Consider the following 24,922-nt stretch of genomic DNA (forward strand, 5'->3'; position numbering starts at 1 on the left):
GTACTTACCTCATAGAGTTGTCGTGAGATTTCAGTGAGATGATGGCGGTAAAAAACAAGACTGAACATGTCGTAAACAATAAATATTTAAGAAAAATAAGTCAATCAATTGAGTGGAAAAAGAGGGCGAAGGACATAATTTGGGTAACTGCTTGCCTTTAAGGTATAGGAGAGGAAGAAGTGTGTGTGTGACATATGCTGAGAAGTGGCATAGAAGAGGGAGAGGAGGAGAATCAGGGGAAAGAATAGAGTAGTTCAGCGCACGGGCACAAGTTTCTGTTTCATGGCTACCACCAGAGAAGGCCAGCAGGGCCATGACTCTCAGGTAGGTCACTGAGGATGGGAGCTGGAAAGGGACCATTGGGATTAACAGCAGATAAGTGATAACTTTGAGGGAAAAGTTGTAATAAGAGTGAAAGAAAAATGGGAACAGAATGCTAGGTTGCAGTAGGTTGAGAATTAAATGAAAACTGAGGTTGAGAGATAGGAAATGAAGTTTATTCAAATTGGCTGTTGAGTCACAAGGACAGTTTTGTGTTTTAGGATTGGAGAGACCATTCTAAACTGAAAGGATGGAAAAGTGTAAAGGGAGACAATGGAACAATAAGAACATTGTAATTGATGGAGCAAGAGTCCAGAGGAGAGTAATGATAGGGTTTGTGATCAGGAGTAATGAAGACGGGATTTGCTTTAGAAAGAAGTTGGGGTGCTGCTTTCCCTGGGAGAGAAATACAGTGATAGTGTCAGTATACTTTAGGTCCAGGGTAAGAAATGGAAACCAAGAATTTAAGTTTTATGCACTTCTCAAAAATTACAAATAAAAATGTTCTTAAAGAGCCCAGATACACAAGAAGATGCATCTTCTAAATTGCTGTTAAGATTTCTTCATGAAACTTTCTATTATGAACTGAATATTTCCCAAATCCGTATATTGAAGCCCTAACCCCCCAGTATGACTGTATTTGGAGAGAGGACCTTTACAAGGTAAACAAGGTTAAATGAGGCCATGGGGTGGGGGAGTGGGGGGACTAATCCGAAAGGACTGGTGTTTTATAATTAGAGGAAGACACATCAGGAGGGTGTGCACACAGAGGAAAGGCCATGTGAGGACACAGTAAGAAGGGGCTGTAAGTCTGGAAGAAAGACTCCACCAGAAACCCACCCTGCTGGCACCTTGATATTAGACTCACAGACTCCAGAACTGTGAGAATATAGATTTCTGTGGTTAAGCTTACACAGTCTGTAGTATTTTGCTGGGGTATCCCTAGCTGACTAATATGTTTCCTAAGTGGAACTTCTATAGATATAATGCAATAGAAGACATAAGATGATCTGTTAAAATAAAAGTTAGTTGTCTTAAAGAACTGAATTGACCACAAAGGGAGGATGTGAGAGAAAGCAGATATTTGATATCAAATTCTAGCCTTTAAGGGATAGGAGAGCTGGCTTCAAAAGCTGGCTTCAGCTTTCCATAGTGGGAGATAAAAATGATGTAACAGTTGGTATTATGGGGATTAGAGTCAGTCTGCCTCCATTCAAATTTCATTCTGATACTTACTAGTCATATAACCTTGGGTAATTACTTAATTATCTTAACCTCGGTTGCTTTATCTGTAAAACAGGATAAACTCACATGAAATAGTGTGTATAATTCCTAACACATGCTAGTTAACATTTTCATGTCTTGCTTGATATTTTTGTTATTACAAGATTTTCTGATCACTAATTTGTGACATTAAAGGATATATTTATTTCTTAGCTTCTAATGATTTTTAGAAGAAATAAAAAGAGCAGAATAGATGTGAAATAAAAATCCAGACAGACCGATTTTTGTAAAAATGTTACGCTAGAGACTAATGTTGGCTTTGTTTCAGTTTCAAGGCATAAATAAGTATACTAAAAAGATATTCTGAGATAGATTTATTGTGCCATCCTAGCATTTCATTTTCAATTTACTTAAAAAAAAAATCAGTGACTTTCATAATATTTTATGTTCCCATGCCACTTTTCTTAGCCAAAGTTTTCTAGAGGCAGTCTTTAAGTAGTTACAAAAAATATAGATTGTTTTAACTGATATCTGATATAACTGATATATCTACATAAACTAAAATATATCATCTATGGATTTTTATTTTTAATAAAATGGCCTACTTATTTTTAGACAATTTTGATTAAAATATACAAATTTATAAATTTCAAATTATTTCTAAGTAAATATGCTTGAAAAAATATTGAATAGACAAAATATCCATTGTTGTCATAGATTGTGCTTTGAAAATAGGAAAATCTGGAGGAAATGAAACTTATGAATTTGGCATGCTACTGCAGTCTACTTAAAAGCATATTCTTCTCTATAACTCAAAAGGCTAAACTACCACATGAGACTTGATTCTAATCTCTTCTGCTTTTAATTGAAAATGAAAGTTGTGCTACATTTTAAAATTCTTTCTTTCACTTTATTTGCAACTGGGATTCATGGATATAAATTCCATTATAGGCTAAAATAATTATGCTAAGTTACTGTCCCATGTATAGTTCAATGATAAATCACTAAGTGTTTCAAACCCATATTTATAGCAATGTATGTCTTCATTAGGACCCAAAATTTAGATGATGAGTTCATTTTAACTAAAACCTTGTCCTAAAAGTTCATCCTTCATATAGGTAAATGCTCAAAGAGGTACACACTCTCAACTCGTAAACCTTGAATTTTATATAAAACTTTGCTTCAAAACAACTTAAGTGTTTTCTTGTCTTCTCCTGGTCACACAATAAATGAATGAATGAGCCCCCCCACCTATCCATTAATTCGTTTCAACTTTCTATTATACACCAGGCAATATTCTAGTTCCTAAAGAGTTATTGATAAATAAGGTAGACTAGGTCCCTGATCTCATGAAACTAGTTGTAGTGTGGGAAAGACAATAGATATTTAAACTAAGTAGTTTTTAACAAGTGATAAATGCTGATATAAAAATAAAAGGGGTTAAAGTGACAGAGAGTAACAGCAGTTAGGGTTTGCAGTAAAGGCTACTTGGCTATGGTTAGTCAGGGAAGACCTGTCTGAAGAGGACACACTTAAGCTGAGACATGAACGGCTTTAAGAAAAAGCCATGCAAAGATCTAGAGAAAGAATATTCGAGGCAGAGGTCAAAGACCCTGAGGCAGATGCAAGCTTGATGTATCCTTAAGTCAGAGGGAGGGACTTCCCTGGTGGCACAGTGGTTAAGAATCCGCCTGCCAATGCAGGGGACACGGGTTCGGGCCCTGGCCTGGGAAGATCCCACATGCCACGGAGCAACTAAACCCGTGCGCCACAACTACTGAACCTGTGCTCTAGAGCCCGCGAGCCACAACTACTGAGCCCACGTGCCACAGCTACTGAACCCCGTGCGCCTAGAGCCAGTGCTCCTGAACGAGAGACCACCACAATGAGAAGCCCACGTACCACAATGAAGAGTAGCCCCCGCTCTCTGCAACTAGAGGGAAGCCTGCGCGCAGCAACAAAGACCCAACGCAGCCAAAAATAAATAAATAAATGAATTAAGTAATTTAAAAAAAGTTATAAAGTCAGAGGGCGCATAGTAGGAAAGAAATCAGTCAGAGAGGTCATAGAGGAGTGACATGATCTGATTTACTTTTTTAAAAGATTACCCTGCCTACTGTATAAGGACAAGAGTGGCAGTAAAAAAAAAAAGAAATTTTAATAATTCATAAGAGAGAGAATGGTGGCTGGGACCAAAGGGGAATAGAAAAAAAGAGGATTTATTTCAGATTATTGAATATGCCAAACCCAACACCCTATATTTGGCTAAGAACTCAACCATGCATGAGTGGTCAAAACAAACACATAATCTGGGCATCTGCTGGTTTACTCCAGCTAATGTGAAAAAAAAGCCTGGGAAATGAGCAGGGAAGGCCTTCTCTGGATAAAGGCCTATTCCCTTCTCTCCAAAGTTTCCACTTTATCAATTATGTTTTGGATTACACATTAATGTGTAATTTGGATTATACATTACACACTAATGTGTGTAATTTTGCTTGCAAATATAAACATATGTACAGAATAAAAATACTGATAAGAAAACTGCTCGTAAAATTGTCACTGCTTTGTCTGAAACTACTATCATATATAATTTTGAGTAGATAACGTACTTTTTATAGACACTAGAGCCTTCCTTCTGATAAGTATTCAACCATTCTTCACCTCCTGCCTTGTATTATAATTGTTTCTCATCTCTAATATAAGGCTGTAAATTCCATAAGGGGGTATATTATTCTCTTTGTATGATCCACAGTAGCTTGAGTCGTTCTTTATGGATTATAGGCATTGCATAAATATGTATGTGTGTCTGGATGAACAGATGGATGGATGGAGGGGTGGATAATTGAAAAATTACAGAAGTTGGTTGGTTTTATTGTGTTTGGGGCTCATTTTCCCTCTAAAGAAATGCATTCATATGTCACTTGATAGTATAAACCACAATAATTATGACAGCTAATTAAAAATAAAACAATCAAACAAAAATAATGTAACAAACACAAGAGCCTTTACCTGAAGCCACAAAGTGAATTAATAGATTTGTTTCAATAAAAGCAGCAAAATAATGATGGATGCCTCTAAAATCTTGGACGTAGCTAAGTAACAACTGTCCCAACTAATTTGGACACTGAATTTCTATTTTCTTTTAATAAATATATTTTAAAGTATTTATCCAAGATTCATGTTAAAAAAGTCTAATGGACTATAATCATATACACTGTCAAATTAAGAGCTATGTAAGAGTTCAGATAATGCTTGACAAATGTTTTGCTTAGCACTATTGAAGTATTTGCAATACTTTCTGATTTAAGATTTTACTTTTGACTTATTTTGACTTATAATCTTTAACTGTTAAGAATAGATTACCATCTTATTTAAGGATGTAATAAAGAAAATGTTCTAAATAAGTTTTGAGATCTTCTCCCATCCTATTTTGAATTGGAAAAGATTCTATCTTAAACATTTTTATGTAAGATTCTTAAACAGTATAGTTTAATAGGGGGTAGGAGATCATGAGGACTAAATTGACTACTCTATGTTATTGCATTCATGATTTATGAATATAAAAGTGCTTTGTAAACCGTAAAGTGAAATATAAAAGCTGTTGTTTTTAGCAGCATGATAATGCTGATCTCTGATATTTGAACTGCCTTTCTAATAATATAATAGCCTGTTTCTCTCTAGATGAAGTCTCATCATAACACAACTGAAGAGCAAAATTATACACTTTTAAGACATACCACTGAGTAATCAGCTCCCTTCAAAAGGATGTTTTGGCTTAATAATGAAAACATCTTAATAACTGAAATTATTACCCACTGAGTTACCGTCACTATAATGTTCTAAAACAGACAAATTTCCTGGAATGAGAAATGCTGCCCTGTTAACTGATGTTACTTAAGGAAAATTTCTATAAAAGCCATCCTTGATGTGAAAGTCATCATCTCTCCCCCCTCCCGCCCTCCTTCTTTTCTTTTTTCCTCTGCCCTCCCTTCCTCCATCCATCCTTCTCTCCTTCCGTCATTCCTTCTTTCTTCTTCCTTTTCCACCCCTTCCTTATAAGTATTTTTAAACTATAATCATTAAGCGTAAGAGGGATTTTCCATTTGCTCTCTTTCTACCTTAATACACTCAACTAATAGCATGTTATCCACCTCCTTAAAAAATTCAGTCAAGACTTGTTCAAGTTTGATTTTATATCCCAAGAAAAGTAGCAGAAGAGTGCTTCATGCTTAGTGTGTTTGCAATAAGTTTTGCTGTTGAAATGCCCTAAATTAAAGTCTTTTGCTCATTCATGTCCGCTACATTTATTCCAGAATTATGTTGAGTATATGTGAAGTTGGCTATTTTATTTTACAGTGCTAAAATATAACTCATACGTGAATTGTGAGTTTGTTTAAAAGAATTTAATGATTTTCCTCTAGTCTCCTATATTTGTTATAACTGATAAATAATGGTATGGTTTCTGCTCATTCAGTTGTTAATGTTTTCAAAACTTTTTATTATAATCCCCTTCTGATTGAAACACCAAAGTCGTCTCCTTTAGTAGTCAAGAAATGTCCTAGGACCTGAGTAAATATTTAAAAGGCATCTGATACCTATAGTAATATTTCCTCAAAAGTCTGTTTGGTGTGGGTCCACACAAACGGCAGGTGTTCCTACAGAGTGTCTGTGACAGGGAGAAATGAGATACTAATTAGTTCATACTTGCACCAGGAGTGATAAATTCTTAAATGCCATCAATTATGTTTATCAAGATGTCCTAAATTATTCCCTGATCAGTGCAGAGATACATAGACACAGTTATTTGGAACTTATTAATACTGCTTGAAAATGCTACATTTTCTTAAAGTGCTAGTTAAATATACTGGTTAACTTATTGTTTGAGGAAACAGAATATTAGCAGAATACATTTGTTTCATGTTTCAAAAAATGATTTGGCCAGGATTGCTTTCTAAATAAAGATTATTTATAAAGGACATATGGTTCCAATTCCAAAGTCAAGATTATAATTCTGCATGTTTTTATTTCAAAAAGAAATTCCATATGTTTAATCTCTAATTGAGGGTATAGATATAAATGTTTTTATAGATAGTTGCCATGCCCGCTCCTTCATCTGTATGCGTATGTGAGCGTGTATGTGTGTTCGTGTCTGTGTGTGTGTGTGTGTAGATGGATAAGTAGATATTCTATCATGTGTATACATGTGAGGACCTATTACTTTGGCTGTGAAAATATTGCTTATGGAGTTTTAAAAAATAAAAGTATTCACTTATGATGTAAGAGTAAGTTAAAAATCAAGATAATAAATCATAGCTACTTTATGATTACATCTCTATAAACAACAGCAATAAAGCTATGCAGAAAAAAAAGAGAATTACATAAAGATGTTCCTATTAGTTACTTGTGGTTAGAGGACTATGAGTAAGTCTTTAATTTCTTCTCTCAGTTTAAAAAATATTTCCATAATAAAAAATCAATTGCACATTAAATGAAAAGGGTTTTCCTCAGTTAGAGAGAATTTATTTCAAAAATAATTTTCTCTTATATCAAGATAGGGGCCTTTTGTAAGTACATATAATTTCCCTTAACTTTTTTTTTTATCTAGTAGTAAAAAAAAAAAATCATAAATATTGGATCATTAGTACCCCATAGAAAATTTGTATTTTTTTTTCTTTTATTTTTTTTTAATATCATTATTGGAGTATAATTGCTTTACAATGGTGTGTTAATTTCTGCTTTACAACAAAATGAATCAGTTATATATATATACATATGTTCCCATATCTCTTCCCTCTTGCGTCTCCCTTCCTCCCACCCTCCCTATCCCACAGAAATTTGTATTTTAAACCAAGGGCATTTAAGAAGACATATGAAAAAGTCTCACTTAAAATACTTCTTTTGTTCATTCTTTTTAAATCATGGATATGACTAAGATTTAACAAAAAAGGAATATAAACAGCTCATTACCAGGTCTAAAAAGTTTTTTCCCCCCACAAGCTAACCTTAATTTTAAACTTATTGCTGTGATTAGACGGTTTCTACTTTTAAAACTCTGTACAGATTGGCCAGATGTAGGCTCTTCCATTTGTATACTTTACTAACAGAAATTTCAAACTGTATTTTCAAAAAGTGATCTGCATGGTTTTAACTGAGCCTAGTGGAATGAACAGATTTTCTTAAGTAAAAAAATCTCCATCTTTATTAAATTTGTTATCAGTTTGCTCTCTAATTCTTTGATAATACACTGATCTGCTTAACTTAAGTAGATACTAGGAGGAAGACAGGAATTTTTATTAACTATTTGAATTCTCAAAATTACTGTGTGTTTTAAATGTCTAAGAGCACAATCTATTAATATATTCAAGTGTGTTTGAAACGCTAAGTTTTAGTGGTTGTTGTTCTTTGGTTTTTACCACTGAATGCTCTTTGGCTCCTCTCTGTCAATGCCTTTTCACAATGTTTGGATTTGGTTGTATTAAAAATATCTAAGTATTATAAAGGACAAGAGTGGGTATCAGAGAATATGGATTATAATTCTGGTATGCTACTAAATAGCTGTCATCTTGGAGAAATAAACTCTCTGTGCTTAAATTTCATGTTATTTATGAAAACAGAAAAATCAACCAGATATTATCATTTTATTCATAATAAAAGAAATATTGTATTTTACTTTACAATATCAACTCATCTAGCCTTAAGGAGTTTCAGTAAAAGCAGACTTTCTCTAAGTAATAACCAAGATATTCTGTGGGGAAATGGGGAATTTTACCACATAAAGAACAATGGCCAAAGTCATATTTGAACTATTCTCAATCATGGGGGTTATATTTATCAATTTATTTTATCATTAATAATATTTTTGAAAATTTTATAAGGACTGCTGCCTATTGCTCATTCATTTGCATTCATTCATTTGACCTTCATTAATAAATTCATTACAGAAAACTTGACACTCTGTAGAATACAATTCTTGATTCCTTGGCTTTCTGTCTAGTCATTTTCTTATGGTCCCTTTTTGTATTAGAAATACTTAGTGTATTTAGCCCAGCATTCTAGATACCCTGACCCTCAGATGAGATCATTACCCAAGGGCCTGAGATAATAGCTACTCCAGTCCCCTTATAGCCAGCCCCCCGGACCCCCAGCAGAGTGTCAAGTTCCTCTGTATAGGTTTTTTTAAAAAGTGTGTGTAAAAGTGATAAAGCAACATTTAAATTTAAATCAGCAAACATGCTATATGTTTCATGCCTATTTTGTTTTTTAATACTCACAACACACAAAGCCATTTGCATGTATTAACATTATAGAGGTTTAAAATTAAAACGTAAAATCTCACAGCACTTTAAAAGAAGTCCCTGCTCTCAATTTATATCATTATCACATAAGTTTCTTAATAATGTACCTAGATTAAATGTTTGAATTCATTTTTATTTAGATCCTTTCAGATTGTTTCAATATATCATTGACTAGGTTGTCATTGTCACAGTTTTGCAGAGGATTTATCCTAATCACTGTGTTTTTCCTCCGACAGCTCTTTCAAGCATTTGATTGGAGGACTGGATGATGTTTCTAATAAAGCATATGAAGATGCAGAAGCTAAAGCAAAGTAAGTGAAATTTTGGGGGGTCTTAATTTTGATTTTCAAAAAACAATTTTGAATAGAAATGAGATCAAATATTTTGTTGGACTTAAAGCTCTACACTCTGACAGGAAGAAAGTAGCTACTTAAGAGTAAAATAAGCAAGCTATTCAAGGTAATTATTACATAGTATACTTGCTTAGTAAGTACCTCTCTCCTTGAACATGAAACCTTAATTTTGTGAGGAAGATCATCTGCACAAGGGAAAATGGTTAGTTTAAAATCCAGTAAAACAATTGAATGTTAACACATTATTTCTTCCACTGAAAACACTTTCTGAATGAATTGCGGCTGTGTTCACCAGTTGCTTGTGAAATTGTATGAAAAATAATAACGCTGGAAATATTTTCTCGTGAATACACCGTTGCTTTACATTGAACTTTGTCGATGAAAATTAATCAGTGGATCTAAAAAAGAAGTGGAAAATTTTATTCAAGTCAAATTTGAGGATTATAACCTGGGAAGAGCAGCTCAGAAAGCTCTGAGAACTGTTCTGCTTATTAGAAGTCAAGGCACAGTTAAACAAGTTATTTGAGACAGAGGGCTGTACATCAAATGATGTATTATTGACATAATCCAGATCTAAGTGTCATATGACCCCTTATGAGTTCAAGCAGGAAAGTTATCATTAAGGAGTTGTCTTATTGACGCTAGGAGAATGTTGCTCTTTTTGGTTCAGCAGATATTTCTGCCTATGGGGAAGGTTTGGTCGATGCATAATACAGATACACAGGCACAGTGAGGGGAGAGAGGAGGCCAAAGGGCAGAGTAAAATTTTTGTTTGAATTTTCTTGTCTTGCCATAAAATGAATTTTAGTTCACAATTTCAATGACACTAAGTTATCATAATGATATGAGATAGTACATATGCCATTAATTGTCATTTTTGTATAACAAAGTACCTTTTTATCTACTAGAATAATTTACTTTAAAACAAAGCTTTAACTTTTTTTTAAACAAAAAATGTGAAGTAATTTGAGATTGGCTTTTTCTGCAAAATTGTTAGGTTACTTTTTTTAAAAAGTGTAATCTATTTAATTCTCCTCTTTCTCCCAAGAAAGTAACTTAAGTAAAACCAATTTAGTATTTGATATCATACAGGATACCTGAAGGATTAAATCAACAAATATCAGTAAGTAGATAGTGCAGGGGAAGAATTTGATTGGTTGGTCTTGTAGTCACCTAAAAAACAAAAGGAATAAAATAATTTCTTTTGCCTTGAGAGCCTATGAAGATTAAAAATTTGGGCTAGTACTAATTGACTAATTACTATTATTCATTTTGACTGATAAAATTGTATTATTTTCAAAGCTGTATAAAGATATTCACATTTTCTTCTCTATATAGTTTGCTTTTGTTTCCTCTGTTCCTTGGAGGGACACAGACTTACATCCTGTAGTCAAATGCCAGCAGTGCCTCTGCTAAGATTTGCGGAGGAAATTACACAAAGCCAGTTTTAACATCAAACTCCACACAGTCCTCAGTATTGCCTGTACTGTGGCTGATTGGTATTAATTTTCTGATTTTCTACATTAGGTTAAAATACATATTAATGCTAAGTTTAGACTTTAGTTTCTGGTAGTTACACTAGTCATCCTGAGATGGTAGAGGGGGGCCATTTAAGGTACTTATCAGTTTTAAAAGTTAACACTTTTTTATTATTAGACATTATCCCTAGAGGAACATTTTCTCGCAGTATAAAAGCTCATATTTATAATTTATGGCAGCAAAGTTTTTCTTGAGTTTATATATTCAATTAAGGTTACTATGGGTCATTTTATATGTATTTATATTTGTATATATACATATACACACACCACTTTATATAAATGTGTCTTTATATATACAATTAGTGCTCATCTTTAAAATTTGTCTAGAATCTACCTGAGCAACTATTTAAATATTTGTAGAGTTACTGGAAAAGTCAAAGGTCTTTTAAACTAAAATATTCTTTGATCTATTTCTGTTTCTCCGTTAAACTTTAGACAGATTCTCTAATGAAAGTTTTCATATAACTCCTATTTACTCTACCCAAAGTCGAGGCCAGTCACTGGCTTAAAATTGATCAGTGGCAGGAAAGCAATTATGAATTAGTTATATCCTTCTCAGTGTACTGTTGGCCTTACAAAGGTTAAACTGTGTGTGTATCTCATGAATTCTGGGCATTTATGGGTTCACTTGCACATGCTTCAACTAAAGGTAGGAAGTAAAACAAATACACTGAAATTCAGATTCAGACAATTTAGAAGATAGGTGTGGCAACAGTTCTTCACATTGGAAGAGAATCTATCAGTATGAAAAACATGACTCTGAATGAGGACCAGAAGCCTTGAGTTCTGTTCCGGGCTCTGTCATTTCCAACCAAGTGATTTTGGTCATGTCTTAACAGCTGTCTCTCAGTATCATTATCTTATCTATGAAATATTATTTTTGTGATTTAATTAATGGTGATATGTAAAAATACTTGGTAAATTATAAAGGGCTATAAAAGTGGATGGTGTTGTTTGTAGAAGTAATCATTGGAAATATACCCTAATGCGTTTGCTAGATGGTTTGATTTATACACAATTATTGCATATGTATTATGTAAACTAATTTTATCTGGGCAAGGAGTCTTTAATCTTATGTAGGCAAACTAGTCTCAATTTAGTAGAATGTTGTAAAATTAAACCTAGACTGGAAAATATCCATAAATATCAATTTTATAAAAATAGAAACATTTAGTTAAAAGAAAGTTCAATTATGATTAAAGAACAAAACGGGCAATGAAATGATGACCTACATCTAAATATTGTTATTTGAACTATTAAATTTAATAGATTACAAATTAGCCATTATATTTATACTTGAATATAAATCAACTAGGATAAATTAGTTTGAATTTTTCTATTCAATTAATACTAAATCCAAATGAGTACATAACCCACATACCTTAATATTGATTATTATTTAGAAAATGGGAATAACTTGATTAAAAAAAGTCTAGGATCATTGATCTAAATTCCAGAGAGATTGATAATGTAAACTTTATTCCTCAAAATAGCTAAATAAATAAGTAAATACTGGAGCAGGTGTTGTGATGCTTTCTACACTGTTAGCATTTTATAGCTTTCTAATAAATAATGAACATCTGAAGATTTCTGAAGTTGAAAGCATCTTTTTAATTAGGGATCCTATCACCCAGAGTAGGTAAACTGTAAACTATTCCCCAGGGAAAACTTTTTAGTTGAACTAACACATTTAAACATCTATTTGTGTTAGCACTCTTTTCTCTGTGTTGGATTTCTTCCCCTTAAGTACGTTATGCCTTCACTTTGTATTTAAGGAACTTATAAGTTTTGCCAGCATTGCAGGAAATCCAGGAACGGCCTCTAATCTAAATTCCCTGGGTAATTTTGTTAATGCCTCTAAATTTCTATACAGATCGCAAATTCTGTACCGTTTAGAATTGAAGTCATGATTTGGCTCCACTGTGTGAGCTTTATTTTTCAAAGTCCGCTTGATTTTGCAAAATCCACTAAAGATAAGATTAATATTTTTTAAAACCCAACTATAATGATCATATTATTTATGCACGTGAAGTAATTGTTGGTATTGCCTCATTGACTATGCCTATTTGCAGTAAAAAGAAAAAAGTAGGACTGACTTTAAAAATCGATTCAGTTGAGACATTTAGAAACTCAATCATAAGAAACTTATTAGCTATTAGCACAACCAGGCTTCAATGGCAGAAAACAGACCATCCCTTTCAGAGAAACCATACCAAGCATTCAGTTTGGATGGCTGGTCCAAGAAGATTGACTTGAAAGAAATATCCCAGTGAAATGGTTCTCAAAACTGCTCTGCTGCAGGATATGTGCCCTTAGCTTGTCTCACGAGATATAGTTCCTACAAAGAAAACTATTCGTGACAGAAACTTTACCTTTATGACATGTTTAAGCTTCTCTTGATTGCTGCTAATTATCCACTAAGGACTTCTCTTTTTAAAATATGAAGTTATAACCACAAAGACATTAGAAGAGACAACCTTAGATGGAAGGTAAGGCTCATTAAACCTTATTTAGAGCAGAAAGTAGCATATATGATGAAACGTACACATTATTTTCCTTAGAGACTATGTATTCCTTCATTTAATAAATATTTAGAAATTTACTCATGATGAGTCAGGCGTTGTATTTTACAGTGTGCATAGCAAATAGAAAACATATTTTCCAATAGTAAGGATCTTGCAGTTTAGTAGGGAGCCTGATGTGTAATTCCATGATGATTTTCAATATTTACTTCTAAGAATAAATTATGATACTTAGTATGATAAAATACTGTTTTGGTAGAGAGACCTATCTCTATATTTACACCTTATCTTGTAAAAAACATAAATAAATAACCATCCAGAAAATCAAATAGAAAAATGAAGATGTTCTATTTCATTCTAAGTATTTCTGATATATGAACACAGAGTACTTCTTAAATGAAATATTTTCAAGTTATAGTATCATTTCATTCTTATTGTTGAATATTGTACTCAGCAGTTATAGGCAAAACATCTCTTTTTCTGAATAAAAAACCTATATATATTAGCAAGTTAAGTTGAAATATACTATATTTATATTTATTATAATCATAGGAATTTTTAATATAAAGGTGGCTCTCCAATAAGGTGATTTACATATACCACAGCTATATTCCGAGATTAGGGTCATATAGAGCAGAGAAACAAAACAACAAATTAAAGTCAGTGTTTTATTTATAATGATGTTTATTTTTAATTAAAACGTTTTATATTTTCACTTTAATAGAAATAATACAGTGATATAGATTTAAAAAATAAAAATCACAGTCTAAACAAATCAAGTACAACTGCTATTAACTATCTTTGTGTTTTAAAATTATACTTATAGTCATTTACAACTTTATATCCTGCTTTTTTCAGTTTAGCACCCATCATATTATAAACACTTATGATACAATTATGTATACTTCTTAAACATCATTTTGGTGAGGACCTGATAACACAATGAGTGGAGCCTAGTATTTCAGACTGATTCAATTTGTACCCTTGTTGATTCAATTTACTGTGCCTTTGAAAGTAATTCCTGATCACTTTTTCAAAAAAAAAAAAAAACACCAAACAACAACAAAAAACCTCTAAATTGTTCCCATCTAACAGCAATTTTCAAATTATTTTATGTCATGACACTCATAGAAAATGGGTATAGAATATGGTACCAATTGGCTCAGCTGCCCTAGATTCTATCCTGCTGCTCTGAAGGCTGAAGGGATTCATATCTAAGCCCTTCAGTTGAGAAGCTCTAACAGCTAGATGAATATAGATTCATCAGTGCATTTATTTATGATCTAAGTTGATGATTCTTATATTGTTTTCCATTAGGAACTCTTTCTTATGGCAAAATCTCTGTAAATCTCTGAGTGTGGTCATGTTTTTTAATCTACATTACTTGGTAGATAGGTAGGTAGGTAGGTTGATAGATAGATAGATAGATAGATAGATAGATAGATAGATAGATAGATAGATTTAAAGACTTCCTGCAATGATCCGGCAGCCCATGATGTAACAGCATCATTCATGTTCATTCAATTTGTCATATACATTCATATATTTAACAAATATTTTCTGTGTGCCTACAAAATGCTACATATAAAGCAATGAATAAAACAGATATGCTCCTCGCCTTCATGGTACCTGTGGCCCAGTGGAGGAGAGAGAGACACATTAATTATTCTGCGAAGATTTCCCTGAGGAAGTACCATTTTAACTATATTTGAGCTGAATTTTGAAGAATTAGCTGGAACTGACTGGGAAAGAATTAGATGGTATTAGTTGGGTAAGGAAGTGTAGATAGTATTCTAGACAGACAAACAAAAGTACATGTACAAAGCCCCCAAGATAGGAGACAACATTACATATTCAAGGAACCAAGGTACCAATATGGCTGGGACTTAGAATATACAAGATGGAGATCAGATGTTAAGGATTTAAAGAAAGCACTTCAGGCTTGTAAGCTAGCAAATGAGATGAGTTGGTTTATAATTAAACACTCTTTCCTCTGATTGGAGGAGTGAAAAAGTGAAAGGAAGGAGAACAACCAGAATATTTTCCTGGTAAAAGCTGATGGTAGACACAGGACTAGAACGAGAGCAGTGTGAGGAGAGAAAAGCATTTGAGAGCTAGTTAGGTGGCAAAGCCAATAGGTCTCCTTAAGGAAATAGATATTGGTGATGAAGGGGAGAAAGGTCAGGGATGATGCAAGGATGTTTGGTCTGGAAATCAGCGGCAGGCAGTAGCTTTCACGAAGACAGAGAGGGATGGTTGCCAGATTTGGAGAGTGGAATAATCATGACTTGATTTTTGCTCAGGTTAAATATGAGGTGATTTTGAGACATGGTTAGGCAGGTCTGGAACTCAGAGAAGAGGTTGGTATTTATGTGAGAATAATGAGAATTTAGATGGTAAGTGGTAATTAAAGATGTGGATGAGAGAGAAAGCAGTGTATGAAAGGAGTATGGCACTGAGGATTGATTCTTGAGGAACTTTATCATGTAAAAATCAGGGAAAAGGAAAGGATTTCACACAAAAACATCCACAGCCAAAGACTGAAAACGAGAGAAGAGAGTAGAAGGAAAACCAGACGGCATCACAGAAGACAAAAACGGAGTGTGTTTCAAGAATGGAGGAGGAGACCGTGATATTGTATGTTGTTGAGAGTTCTAGTGTGTTAATTAACAAGTGGCAATTGAATTTATCAAACCACTGGTTCATTTTCATCTTAGGATGGAGTGGTAGGGATCAAGTCCCCTAAATGTATTGAAAATGAATCTGATTTGAAGAAGTAAGAGTCAATAAACTTATACAGAATTAGAAGAAATTTCAAGGAAAATAGCCAGAAATGTGTAGTGGATGATTATGGATCATCAGTATTGAGAGAGAGATGAACATGTTAAATCCAGTAAAGAAGGAGAGAGTATAAGATTGAGGGAGTTTAAGCAAGAGGGTCTCAGGTCCTTTTAAGTTTCAGAGACAAAAGCAGAACTTCAAAGAAGTCAGACCATATCCCTGGGTAAAGGTTATACCACTTTGTGAAGTTATATTTTTTTAATTTTTAAATTAATTTTTATTGGAATATAGTTGATTTACAATATTGTGTTAGTTTCTGCTGTACAGCAGAGTGAATCAGTTATACATATACATATATCCGCTCTTTTATTGACTCTTTTCCTATATAGGTCATTATAGAGTATTGAGTAGCATTTGCTGTGCTATGCAGTAGGTTCTTATTAGTTATCTATTTTATACGTAGTAGTGTGTATATGTCAGTCCCAATCTCCCAATTTATCCCTCCCTCCCTTTCCCCCTTGGTAACCATAAGTTTGTTTTCTACATCTGTGATGCTATTCCTTTTTTGTAAATAGGTTCATTTGTTCCATTTTTTGAGATTCCACATATAAGTGGTATCATATGACATTTGTCTTTCTCTGTCTGACTTACTTCACTCAGTATGTCAATCTCTAGGTCCATCCATGTTGCTGCAAATGGCATTATTTCATTCTTTTTTATAGCTGAGTAATATTCTATTGTATGTACGTACCACATCTTCCTTTTCCATTCTGCCAGGACATGGAAGCAACCTAAATGTCCATGGAAGTGATTTCTTAGTTAAGAAGGTTTTCACTTTTCTGTCTCACATTATGTAGTATTTCTTTAGGTTTAAATATTGTCCTCTCTCTAAAGAAATATAAAACTTAAAAATTCTCCTAAGAGGAATTAAACATTTTTTCCTAACATCATAGCATAAATTTGCATATAAGTTCCTTCTCCAGAGATAACATGAGCCTTCCCCTGAGCACAGAGAGGAAAAAGCAGCACTGAACAAGAAGGCACTAATAGGCAAACCCCCCTCGGAATCACCATTTTTGGCCTGGCCTACTCCCCTCACCATGTACCTCAGTGCAAAATGTTCACTTATTCTCCGCCTCGACCCAGAAAAGGGACTCTCATCGTAGATGCACATAATACAAAAAGAAAAGTTAAAAGTAAACAAGAAAGATGAAACTATGGTAAAAAGCCAGAAGTAAGGCTAAGTCTACAAAGCAGGACCTGTAGCATCATCACCCAGGAAAAGAGTGACGCACAAAACATTTAGATGCACCAGGGTTGACTCTGACTTATTGCTGCTGAACCAGCGAAGCACCGCTCACTTCTCCCGACTCTAGAACTATAAAGAATATTGCCTGCGTATGGGCCACTCTTTTGGCCCTTTTGATGTAGTCCAAATAAATAGTTTATTACTATTTCTATAATTAGTCCTCACTGATTTAAAGCTCCCCTCTGTTTACAAGGCTATTTGCAAAGGAACATTTTAGTCTGATATTTTCAGGATTACTTTTGGTGCCAGCTTTGTTGTTTGACACAATGTGACAGCATTGATGTTCTCTCGTTACATTTGATTACCAGAGATAATCAAACGGTTATCTGACGGTTGCTCTGTGCTCTTTGACTTGCAGAGGGAACTACCTATGTTGCTCCGACCTTTGAAAATTCACTCATCAAATGCACCTCAAAATACATGAGGCTATGCAAATCAGAAAAGGGATGTATTGTTTGGTAACATCTTCCCAAATGCCCCAGGGTCGTCTAGCATCTAACTAACATGAGATTTTAAATGCACAATCAAATGCACATGGGGTTGCTCTTTTGAACACCCTGACTTTGAAATTTTGGCCTTTCTTATTAGTGTTTTTCTGCCAAGCATTTTAGAGTAAAGATCTTAGTATTCCCACAATCTTATCAACAACTTACTTCAACCAACTTGGTTTTGATCTAAGCAATTCTCAGGGAAATGAGCCTGGAAAATTGTTTTTCCCCCTATGGAAAGAATTCAAGTGAGTAATATCCTGTCTCAAACTGGGAACTATATGCCAATTAAATGGAAAGAACACTAAGAATGGTATGAAATAGCCCTCAAACCAGAATTAGAACTTGCTGACCACTTCTCAGGTTGAATAGTCAGAAGACAATCCCATTCTCTGGGCAATAAAAATTGTTGTCCATTTTATGGCAGGGCAAAGTACAGGAGACTCGAAAAACTTGCAGCAGTTCGCCCTGAACTAATAAGTTGGCTTTCAGCTGTGCAAGAGCTGTTTGCTTTTCAAATTCTAGTACATGTAATCAGGCTGGGAAGAAGTATAGAAGAGTTTCTAAGGCCACCAATGCTAGCAGATTAAGACTTTAGTGTGACTTGTGACTACAGAGAGCATCAAAGTAAATTTTTTCTTTCAAGGGCAGTGAGACTGATTTTTTTTAAAAAATGATCTTCAGGATAAAACTACTTGGTCTTGGGTAGAAGTATTTTTATTTGTTTCATTAAAAATTTTAAAACTCTCAAAGGTCATTTGCTAATTTCTTCTCCATTGCACTTATCTTTAAGACTCCCTAAGTAGCAAGACTTTATAAAGGTGGATCTCAGTATGTCCTTGCATGCAACCTTTTCTAATTGACAGAGCAGAGGACTAAAGATAATTGAAAATCTAGTGCTGCTGACTTGCTTGGTGGATTCAGACAAGCCATTTGATTATTGACTCTGTCTTCTTCTGAAAAGGAAGGATGATTCTTTTCCACTGTTGTCATATTAGGTAGCAACAATTGGAAATTACTTTCAAAACACCAAGGGCTCTTTAAATCCTAAGGATATTTAAGTCCTGTGTGGCGATAAGGTCAGCTTTTCCAGAGCCCCAAACTTCCATAGAAAAGACAGCAATCCAGTGCATGTGTCTTTTTGTTAGGTTTTGTTATGTTCTAGAGCCTGTTGTGATATCGTACCTTTAAAAAGCAAAAAGAATAGTATCTATTAGTATTATTAGTAATAGATCCCTTGTGTTCTCAGTAATTTCAATAGAAAAATAATAATATGTGGCTAAAATACCTTTTCTTCTTCAGTGACGGGAGTCTCTCTCACAGGAGTGAAGATAGCATATAGCATAATTCTAATCCTGCTTTACATTCAAGATTGGGCCATTCTAGAGAGAAAACCTATGAACCTAGTGAGAGCAAGGCTGATGCTCAGTGCTGAAAGAGGTCCTTCTGGCAAAGTCATGCTCACATAGCAAGAGGAATATTTCCTTGGAGTTGGGAGACCTGGGCCTTAGTCAGAGCAATGACATCAACTTCTCCATGTGATCTTAAGCATAAGGTCTGGAGCCTACCACCTCTGGACCTGTTTTCTAATCTGTAAAAATGATCATTTTGAAATCCTTTCTATTTCAAATGCTTAGACTGTGGAAGTTAACAAGCCATTCTTTTAGAAACATAACTCCCTTTTATATAAACAATATTTTCACCTTTGCTGTTTTCTAAATTGATAATGAAGACATCTTTGTGACTGTCAATAGAAAACACCCTTAAGGATCCTGGAATACTTTGTGGATCTATATCTTAATAAAAGTCACTAAGTTATATTTCTTTCCTCTCAGAACCTGAAAGTATTATTGTTAGTGCTTACTTTATTCAAAATACTTAAAAATCATGCAGTTTTGCTTGAAGTATGTTTTGATAACTCTTAGTAGTTCAATAAATTAGCCTTTAGAAACAGAGCAGTTTCCATTTTCATCATTATACATACAATTTTCTCTTGCCAATGTGACATTTAGATATGATAATAAGCCATGCTATCTTTCAACAAAATGCCATTAGAAAATTATAGAGTGCCTTTGAAACTGGAAATGTTATACCAACATTTCCCCCATGAATCCTTTTAGAAAGAAATAATTTTTGAATAATGAATTAAAACGGCAGCATAAATCATTTTGATACAATGAACATAATACACCATGTTAATTTATGTCTTTAAATTGTTATTTGAGAAAGATGAGGTATCATAAAAGTCAAGCATGGCTGTTGCTCACAGACATTTGTGTGTATCACACCAGTTTCCTCCAATGCGTGAATTGCAAACACTAGTCAACTTTATAAACTGTATTAATTACTTCAGGAAACCAGCCTATTACTCTAATATTCAGAAACTGTTCAAACGTTTTAGACAACCTAGGTAAGTTACTGATTGAGCGTATTGCATAGTAATGATCCTAATATCCTCACAAAGGGGATAAAGCAGCTTCCTAAAATGATTAAGATCTCTTTCCGTTTAAGGACTTGGTAGGTATGACTCATGGGGTGATATTCCCCATCAGTTTTTCTAAGTTTTTTGTTAAAATGGCTCTGCTTTATTTTTTTAAGCACAGTGTGCTTATTGTGCTAGTAAAACTTGCTTGTCAAAATATAAAAATTTAGTAAAACATACATTTTACTGAAAATGACTTTGTTCTTCCAAATCAAGGTCCCTTGCTCACCATGCTGGTAAGGAGATTAATTTTGGACACTCCTCTGGATGGGGCTCATGGTTTTTCCTCTTAAGCCTCTTAACTTTATTATATTACACGTACAATTAAATTAATGATGAAGAATATGCTTTAGTCTGTATAACAATTCTTCATTTCAAATGGGATACAAAATGTTGCCTTGAGATAAAAAAGACCGTTGAAGAGATGACACCTTTATAACAGACCAAATGACCAATGGTGCTTTTTTGAGTGATGACATGTACTAGGACCATATATGAGCAAAACCCTGAAGGTCTCCTAATCCCATTATTTAGAGGTTTTTTTTATGTAGACAGATTTCATTATGTTGGCACAATCGATTAAATAATTGACCCCTGTGATTGAAGACAACCTTCAATTCCTTACCCCTGTCCACAGGTTGGGGGTGAAGCTGAAAGTTCCAACCCTCTGACCATGCCTTGCTCTCTCTGGTGCCCAGCCCCCATCCTGAAACTATCTAGGGACCCCCAGCCACCAGTCATCTCATTAGCATGCCAAAGAGGCATTTATCACTTCAGGGATTACAAGGGTTTTAGGAGCTCTGTGCCAGGAACAGGGACAAAGACCAAATATTTATTTCCCATTAGATTACACCAGTAGATGCCAGTACCATACACCCACCACTCAAATCATGATAATCAAAAATGTCAGTAGACGTTGACAGATATTTTCTAGGGGAATTAGGGTGTGGAGGGAGGACAAAATCTCTCCTGGTTGAGAACCATTGGTATAAAGAGAAGACAAATAAATACAAAACTGTGGAGGAGAGGGGACACTAAAATTTTATTAGTATCAGAGTACAGAATTTAATCTGATGTTGAAAATGAGCCTTACTTTCCTGTACTTTCACTTCTAGGAGAAAAGTTTAGATGTGATAAAAGTGTCACAGTTGGCATCAGACAAGACTGAGTTCCAGAAGCGCAGTGTTGACCAAAATTTAATTCAGTTGCTAGGATACAAATTATACAAAATAATTTATCCACATTCAATTAAGATTTCTACATTTCTCCCTAATACTCAAGATTTTAAAAAACAGAATTTTAAGTGTAATGGGACAATGAATTCATTGGGAGAATCTGGCTCACCAGGATGCTAAAACTTTGTTGTTGTTTTGAGATGTTGGAGTTAGTAAATTTGCCAAAGCTGGGAAAATACACAGTCTCAGTTTGTTCCACACATCGTTGACTGACATTTTTCACATTAGATGCTGAGTCACTATAATAGTCTCAAATGTAATTACTTTGTGTATAATACAATGAATTTTCTTTCTATTCATATAACCCCTTGGGTTGTACTGGTAAAACATGGCATTGTATTAAGATAGAAAACACAAAAACAGATTTTAGGTGAAACTAACATCTATAATAGAGGACTGATATTACATTGGTAATAAAATACAAGTGTATATGGTGAAATTGAATGCACTACAAAAGAGAACAATGTGCTGCAGGCAAAAATGAAGTGCTTTAGAGGACTAGAAGTCACAGATTTGACAGTTCCTCCAAATAGTAGCATTTTTACATTACAAGTTCTGTCAACATGGTTTCATTAACGTATAGAAATAAAGGGCACGACATTCTTTAAATTCCACCTTTGTGGTAATCACAAACAATGGATTCTGCCCACACAATGCTGTATTGTCATCCTGCTGCCTATTGACATGATTACTATTCCCCATGTGCTTTCAAGAGCCCGACCCTGGTCAATTTGACTCCTTGCTGATTAACTGAAAGAGCCAGAAATAATTAGAGAGACATAGCCATGTCAATTGATGAGATGTTGGCATCTGTACAACCTCAACATTTGAAATGCAGAAAATGTTGAAATTTCTGTGCAAGAAAGTTAGCAAGAATTGGGGAGTACATAGGATCTGGGATTATTAAAAAGACTCCAAGGAGAATAATAATTTAAGATAGGGCTTCCCTGGTGGCGCAGTGGTTGGGAGTCCGCCTGCCGATGCAGGGGACATGGGTTCGTGCCCCGGTCCGGGAAGATCCCACATGCCGTGGAGTGGCTAGGTCCGTGAGCCATGACCGCTGAGCCTGCGTGTCCAGAGCCTGTGCTCCGCAATGAGAGAGGCCACAACAGTGAGAGGCCCACGTACAGAAAAAAAAAAAAAATTAAGATAGTAGACTGCTGGGATTATTATAAAAGAATAAACCTTTAGAGTGTTGTTCAAACTGTGGGTTACAAACCACTAGGGATCGTAAAGTTCATGTAGTGTATCATGACCAACATTTTTATTATTTCAGGTGCATCATACGTAGTAGTATTGATTTGTTAGTTTTTTCCCGTGTGTGTGTGTGTGTGTGTGTGTGTGTGTGTGTGTGTGTGTTAAGGATGGCTATGATGAAAAATGTATCTGTAGCCAAAAAGATTTGGAAACTAATAAATCAATATAAATGCCTCCCTCCCAATTCAGTTGTAGTATTCATTGTACTTTCATTTTACTTTTAAAAAATATATGTTTTTTATTGTGTGCATTGAATAGTTAGACTTACCTTGTGGCTACAGATTACACCCTCTTGGTCAACTAAGTACCTTAAAATGCATGCAGTTGAATTCAAGGATAAGACAAAAGAAAGTGAGAGGGGCAAGGGACACATCTATCAATATGCAAAACAAATGTCTGTGTAGTCATTTCCATATCAAAGGACAGTACATCATTATTGTGAAAAATTGTCAACGTTTTTTTAAGTTGAAATATGACAGCCATGTACTAAGCAAAGAGAATACAAAACAGATATGTTCTCTTCTTGAGAAACTTAAAATCTAATAAATGCAGCAATTATATTGTTGATTGCGGTGTTATTTAATGAGGGGAAGTATGGAATTCTATATGAGCACTTAGAAGGGGCATCAATATCAGCCTAAGGATTTTAACTATTTTTACCAAAACATTCTTCTGTATAAAGAAAACTACAGGAATGTTTTGAGCCAAGGGAGCATTTAGCTTGTGTAGATTTGTTTGTAAATATCTATGGATTCTGTTCTCTATAATGCTGTAAGATGTGGTTGCTAACAACGTTTTGATAAAGTATAGTTTAAAACTTCCTTTATCCTTAGCAGTTCTCCCTCTCTCCCCCTGGAGGTATATATCTGTGACTGGAGAGGCTGAATAAGATTAAGAATTTCAGTCATTCTCCCAAACCCCTCAGGTCCTGGTAGACTGATTTCCATTTGCCACTTATCAATATTAATTGATCACAAGCCTTCACCTGCATTTCAAAAGAGTGACCCTGATCAGGTTATATTTGAAGTCAATGTTTATAGATTCAACAAAAGCAAAAAATAAACTTACCCTAGGTTTGGGGACTGCTTGTCAGCTTTTTAGAGCCACCTATTTAATGAGTGTTCTCATTTATATTCTGAAGCTACCTCTTCAGAATTTGAAAGCTTTAATAATCCTGTAATCACCATAGATGCTTATCATTATGGGTTTACCTCTGCATTTGTTAAAGACATAGACAGTATCTGTTTGCTATAAAATATATAGTATAGGGCTTCCCTGGTGGCGCAGTGGTTGAGAGTCCGCCTGCCGATGCAGGGGACACGGGTTCGTGCCCCGGTCCGGGAGGATCCCACATGCCGCGGAGCGGGTGGGCCTGTGAGCCATGGCCGCTGAGCCTGCGCGTCCGGAGCCTGTGCTCTGCAACGGGAGAGGCCACATGGTGAGAGGCCCGAGTACCGCAAAAAAAAAAAAAAAAAAAAAAAATATATATATATAGTATAAGCCCCTGCTTATGAAAAATCTTAACAACTAGAAAGTTCAAATAGTCCAAACTAGTTTTGTTGTGTGGATACTAATGATAGTGAGGACCAGGAGTATCAGCAAGAACTCACGCTTTTCTAAAGTATAAAACAAAGCCTTATTTATTTTCAGTACTTCATTCTATTTTTTTGAAAATTAATAATTTTTCCATGTAACTTTTATAAAATAAATACAAGTTAATTAAAATGTTCAAGTAATCAAAACAACCCAAACTGCAGAAAATCTGGAAATTTAAATATATTCTATTAAATCAGAATATATATATATATATAATTTTTATTGGAGTGTAGTTGATTTACAATGTTCTGTTAGTTTCTGCTGTACAACAAAGTGAATCATATATATATATATATATAATCTCCACTCTTTTTTATTTTATTTATTTATTTATTTATTTATTTATTTATTTATTTATTTATTTATTTTGCGGTACGCGGGCCTCTCACCGCTGTGGCCTCTCCCGTTGCGGAGCACAGGCTCCGGACGCGCAGGTTCAGCGGCCATGGCTCACGGACCCAGCCACTCCGCGGCATGTGGGATCTTCCCGGACCGGGGAACAAACCCGTGTCCCCTAC

General features: G+C 34.6%; 1 protein-coding gene across 9 annotated transcripts in view; it reads left to right on the forward strand.

Annotated features, from left to right (window-relative positions):
* Window positions 1-24,922, forward strand: part of PRKG1 (protein kinase cGMP-dependent 1) — a 1,402,246-nt gene that overhangs the window by 1,283,940 nt on the left and 93,384 nt on the right. For all 9 annotated transcript variants that reach the window (XM_079899910.1, XM_079899911.1, XM_079899912.1 and 6 more), the window contains one exon: window positions 9,077-9,151. In XM_079899910.1, the coding sequence (XP_079756036.1) occupies window positions 9,077-9,151 (75 nt within the window). The remainder of the gene's footprint in view (window positions 1-9,076; window positions 9,152-24,922) is intronic.

This window comes from Stenella coeruleoalba (genome assembly GCF_951394435.1).
Source record: "Stenella coeruleoalba genome assembly, chromosome: 16".
Taxonomy (NCBI): domain Eukaryota; kingdom Metazoa; phylum Chordata; class Mammalia; order Artiodactyla; family Delphinidae; genus Stenella; species Stenella coeruleoalba.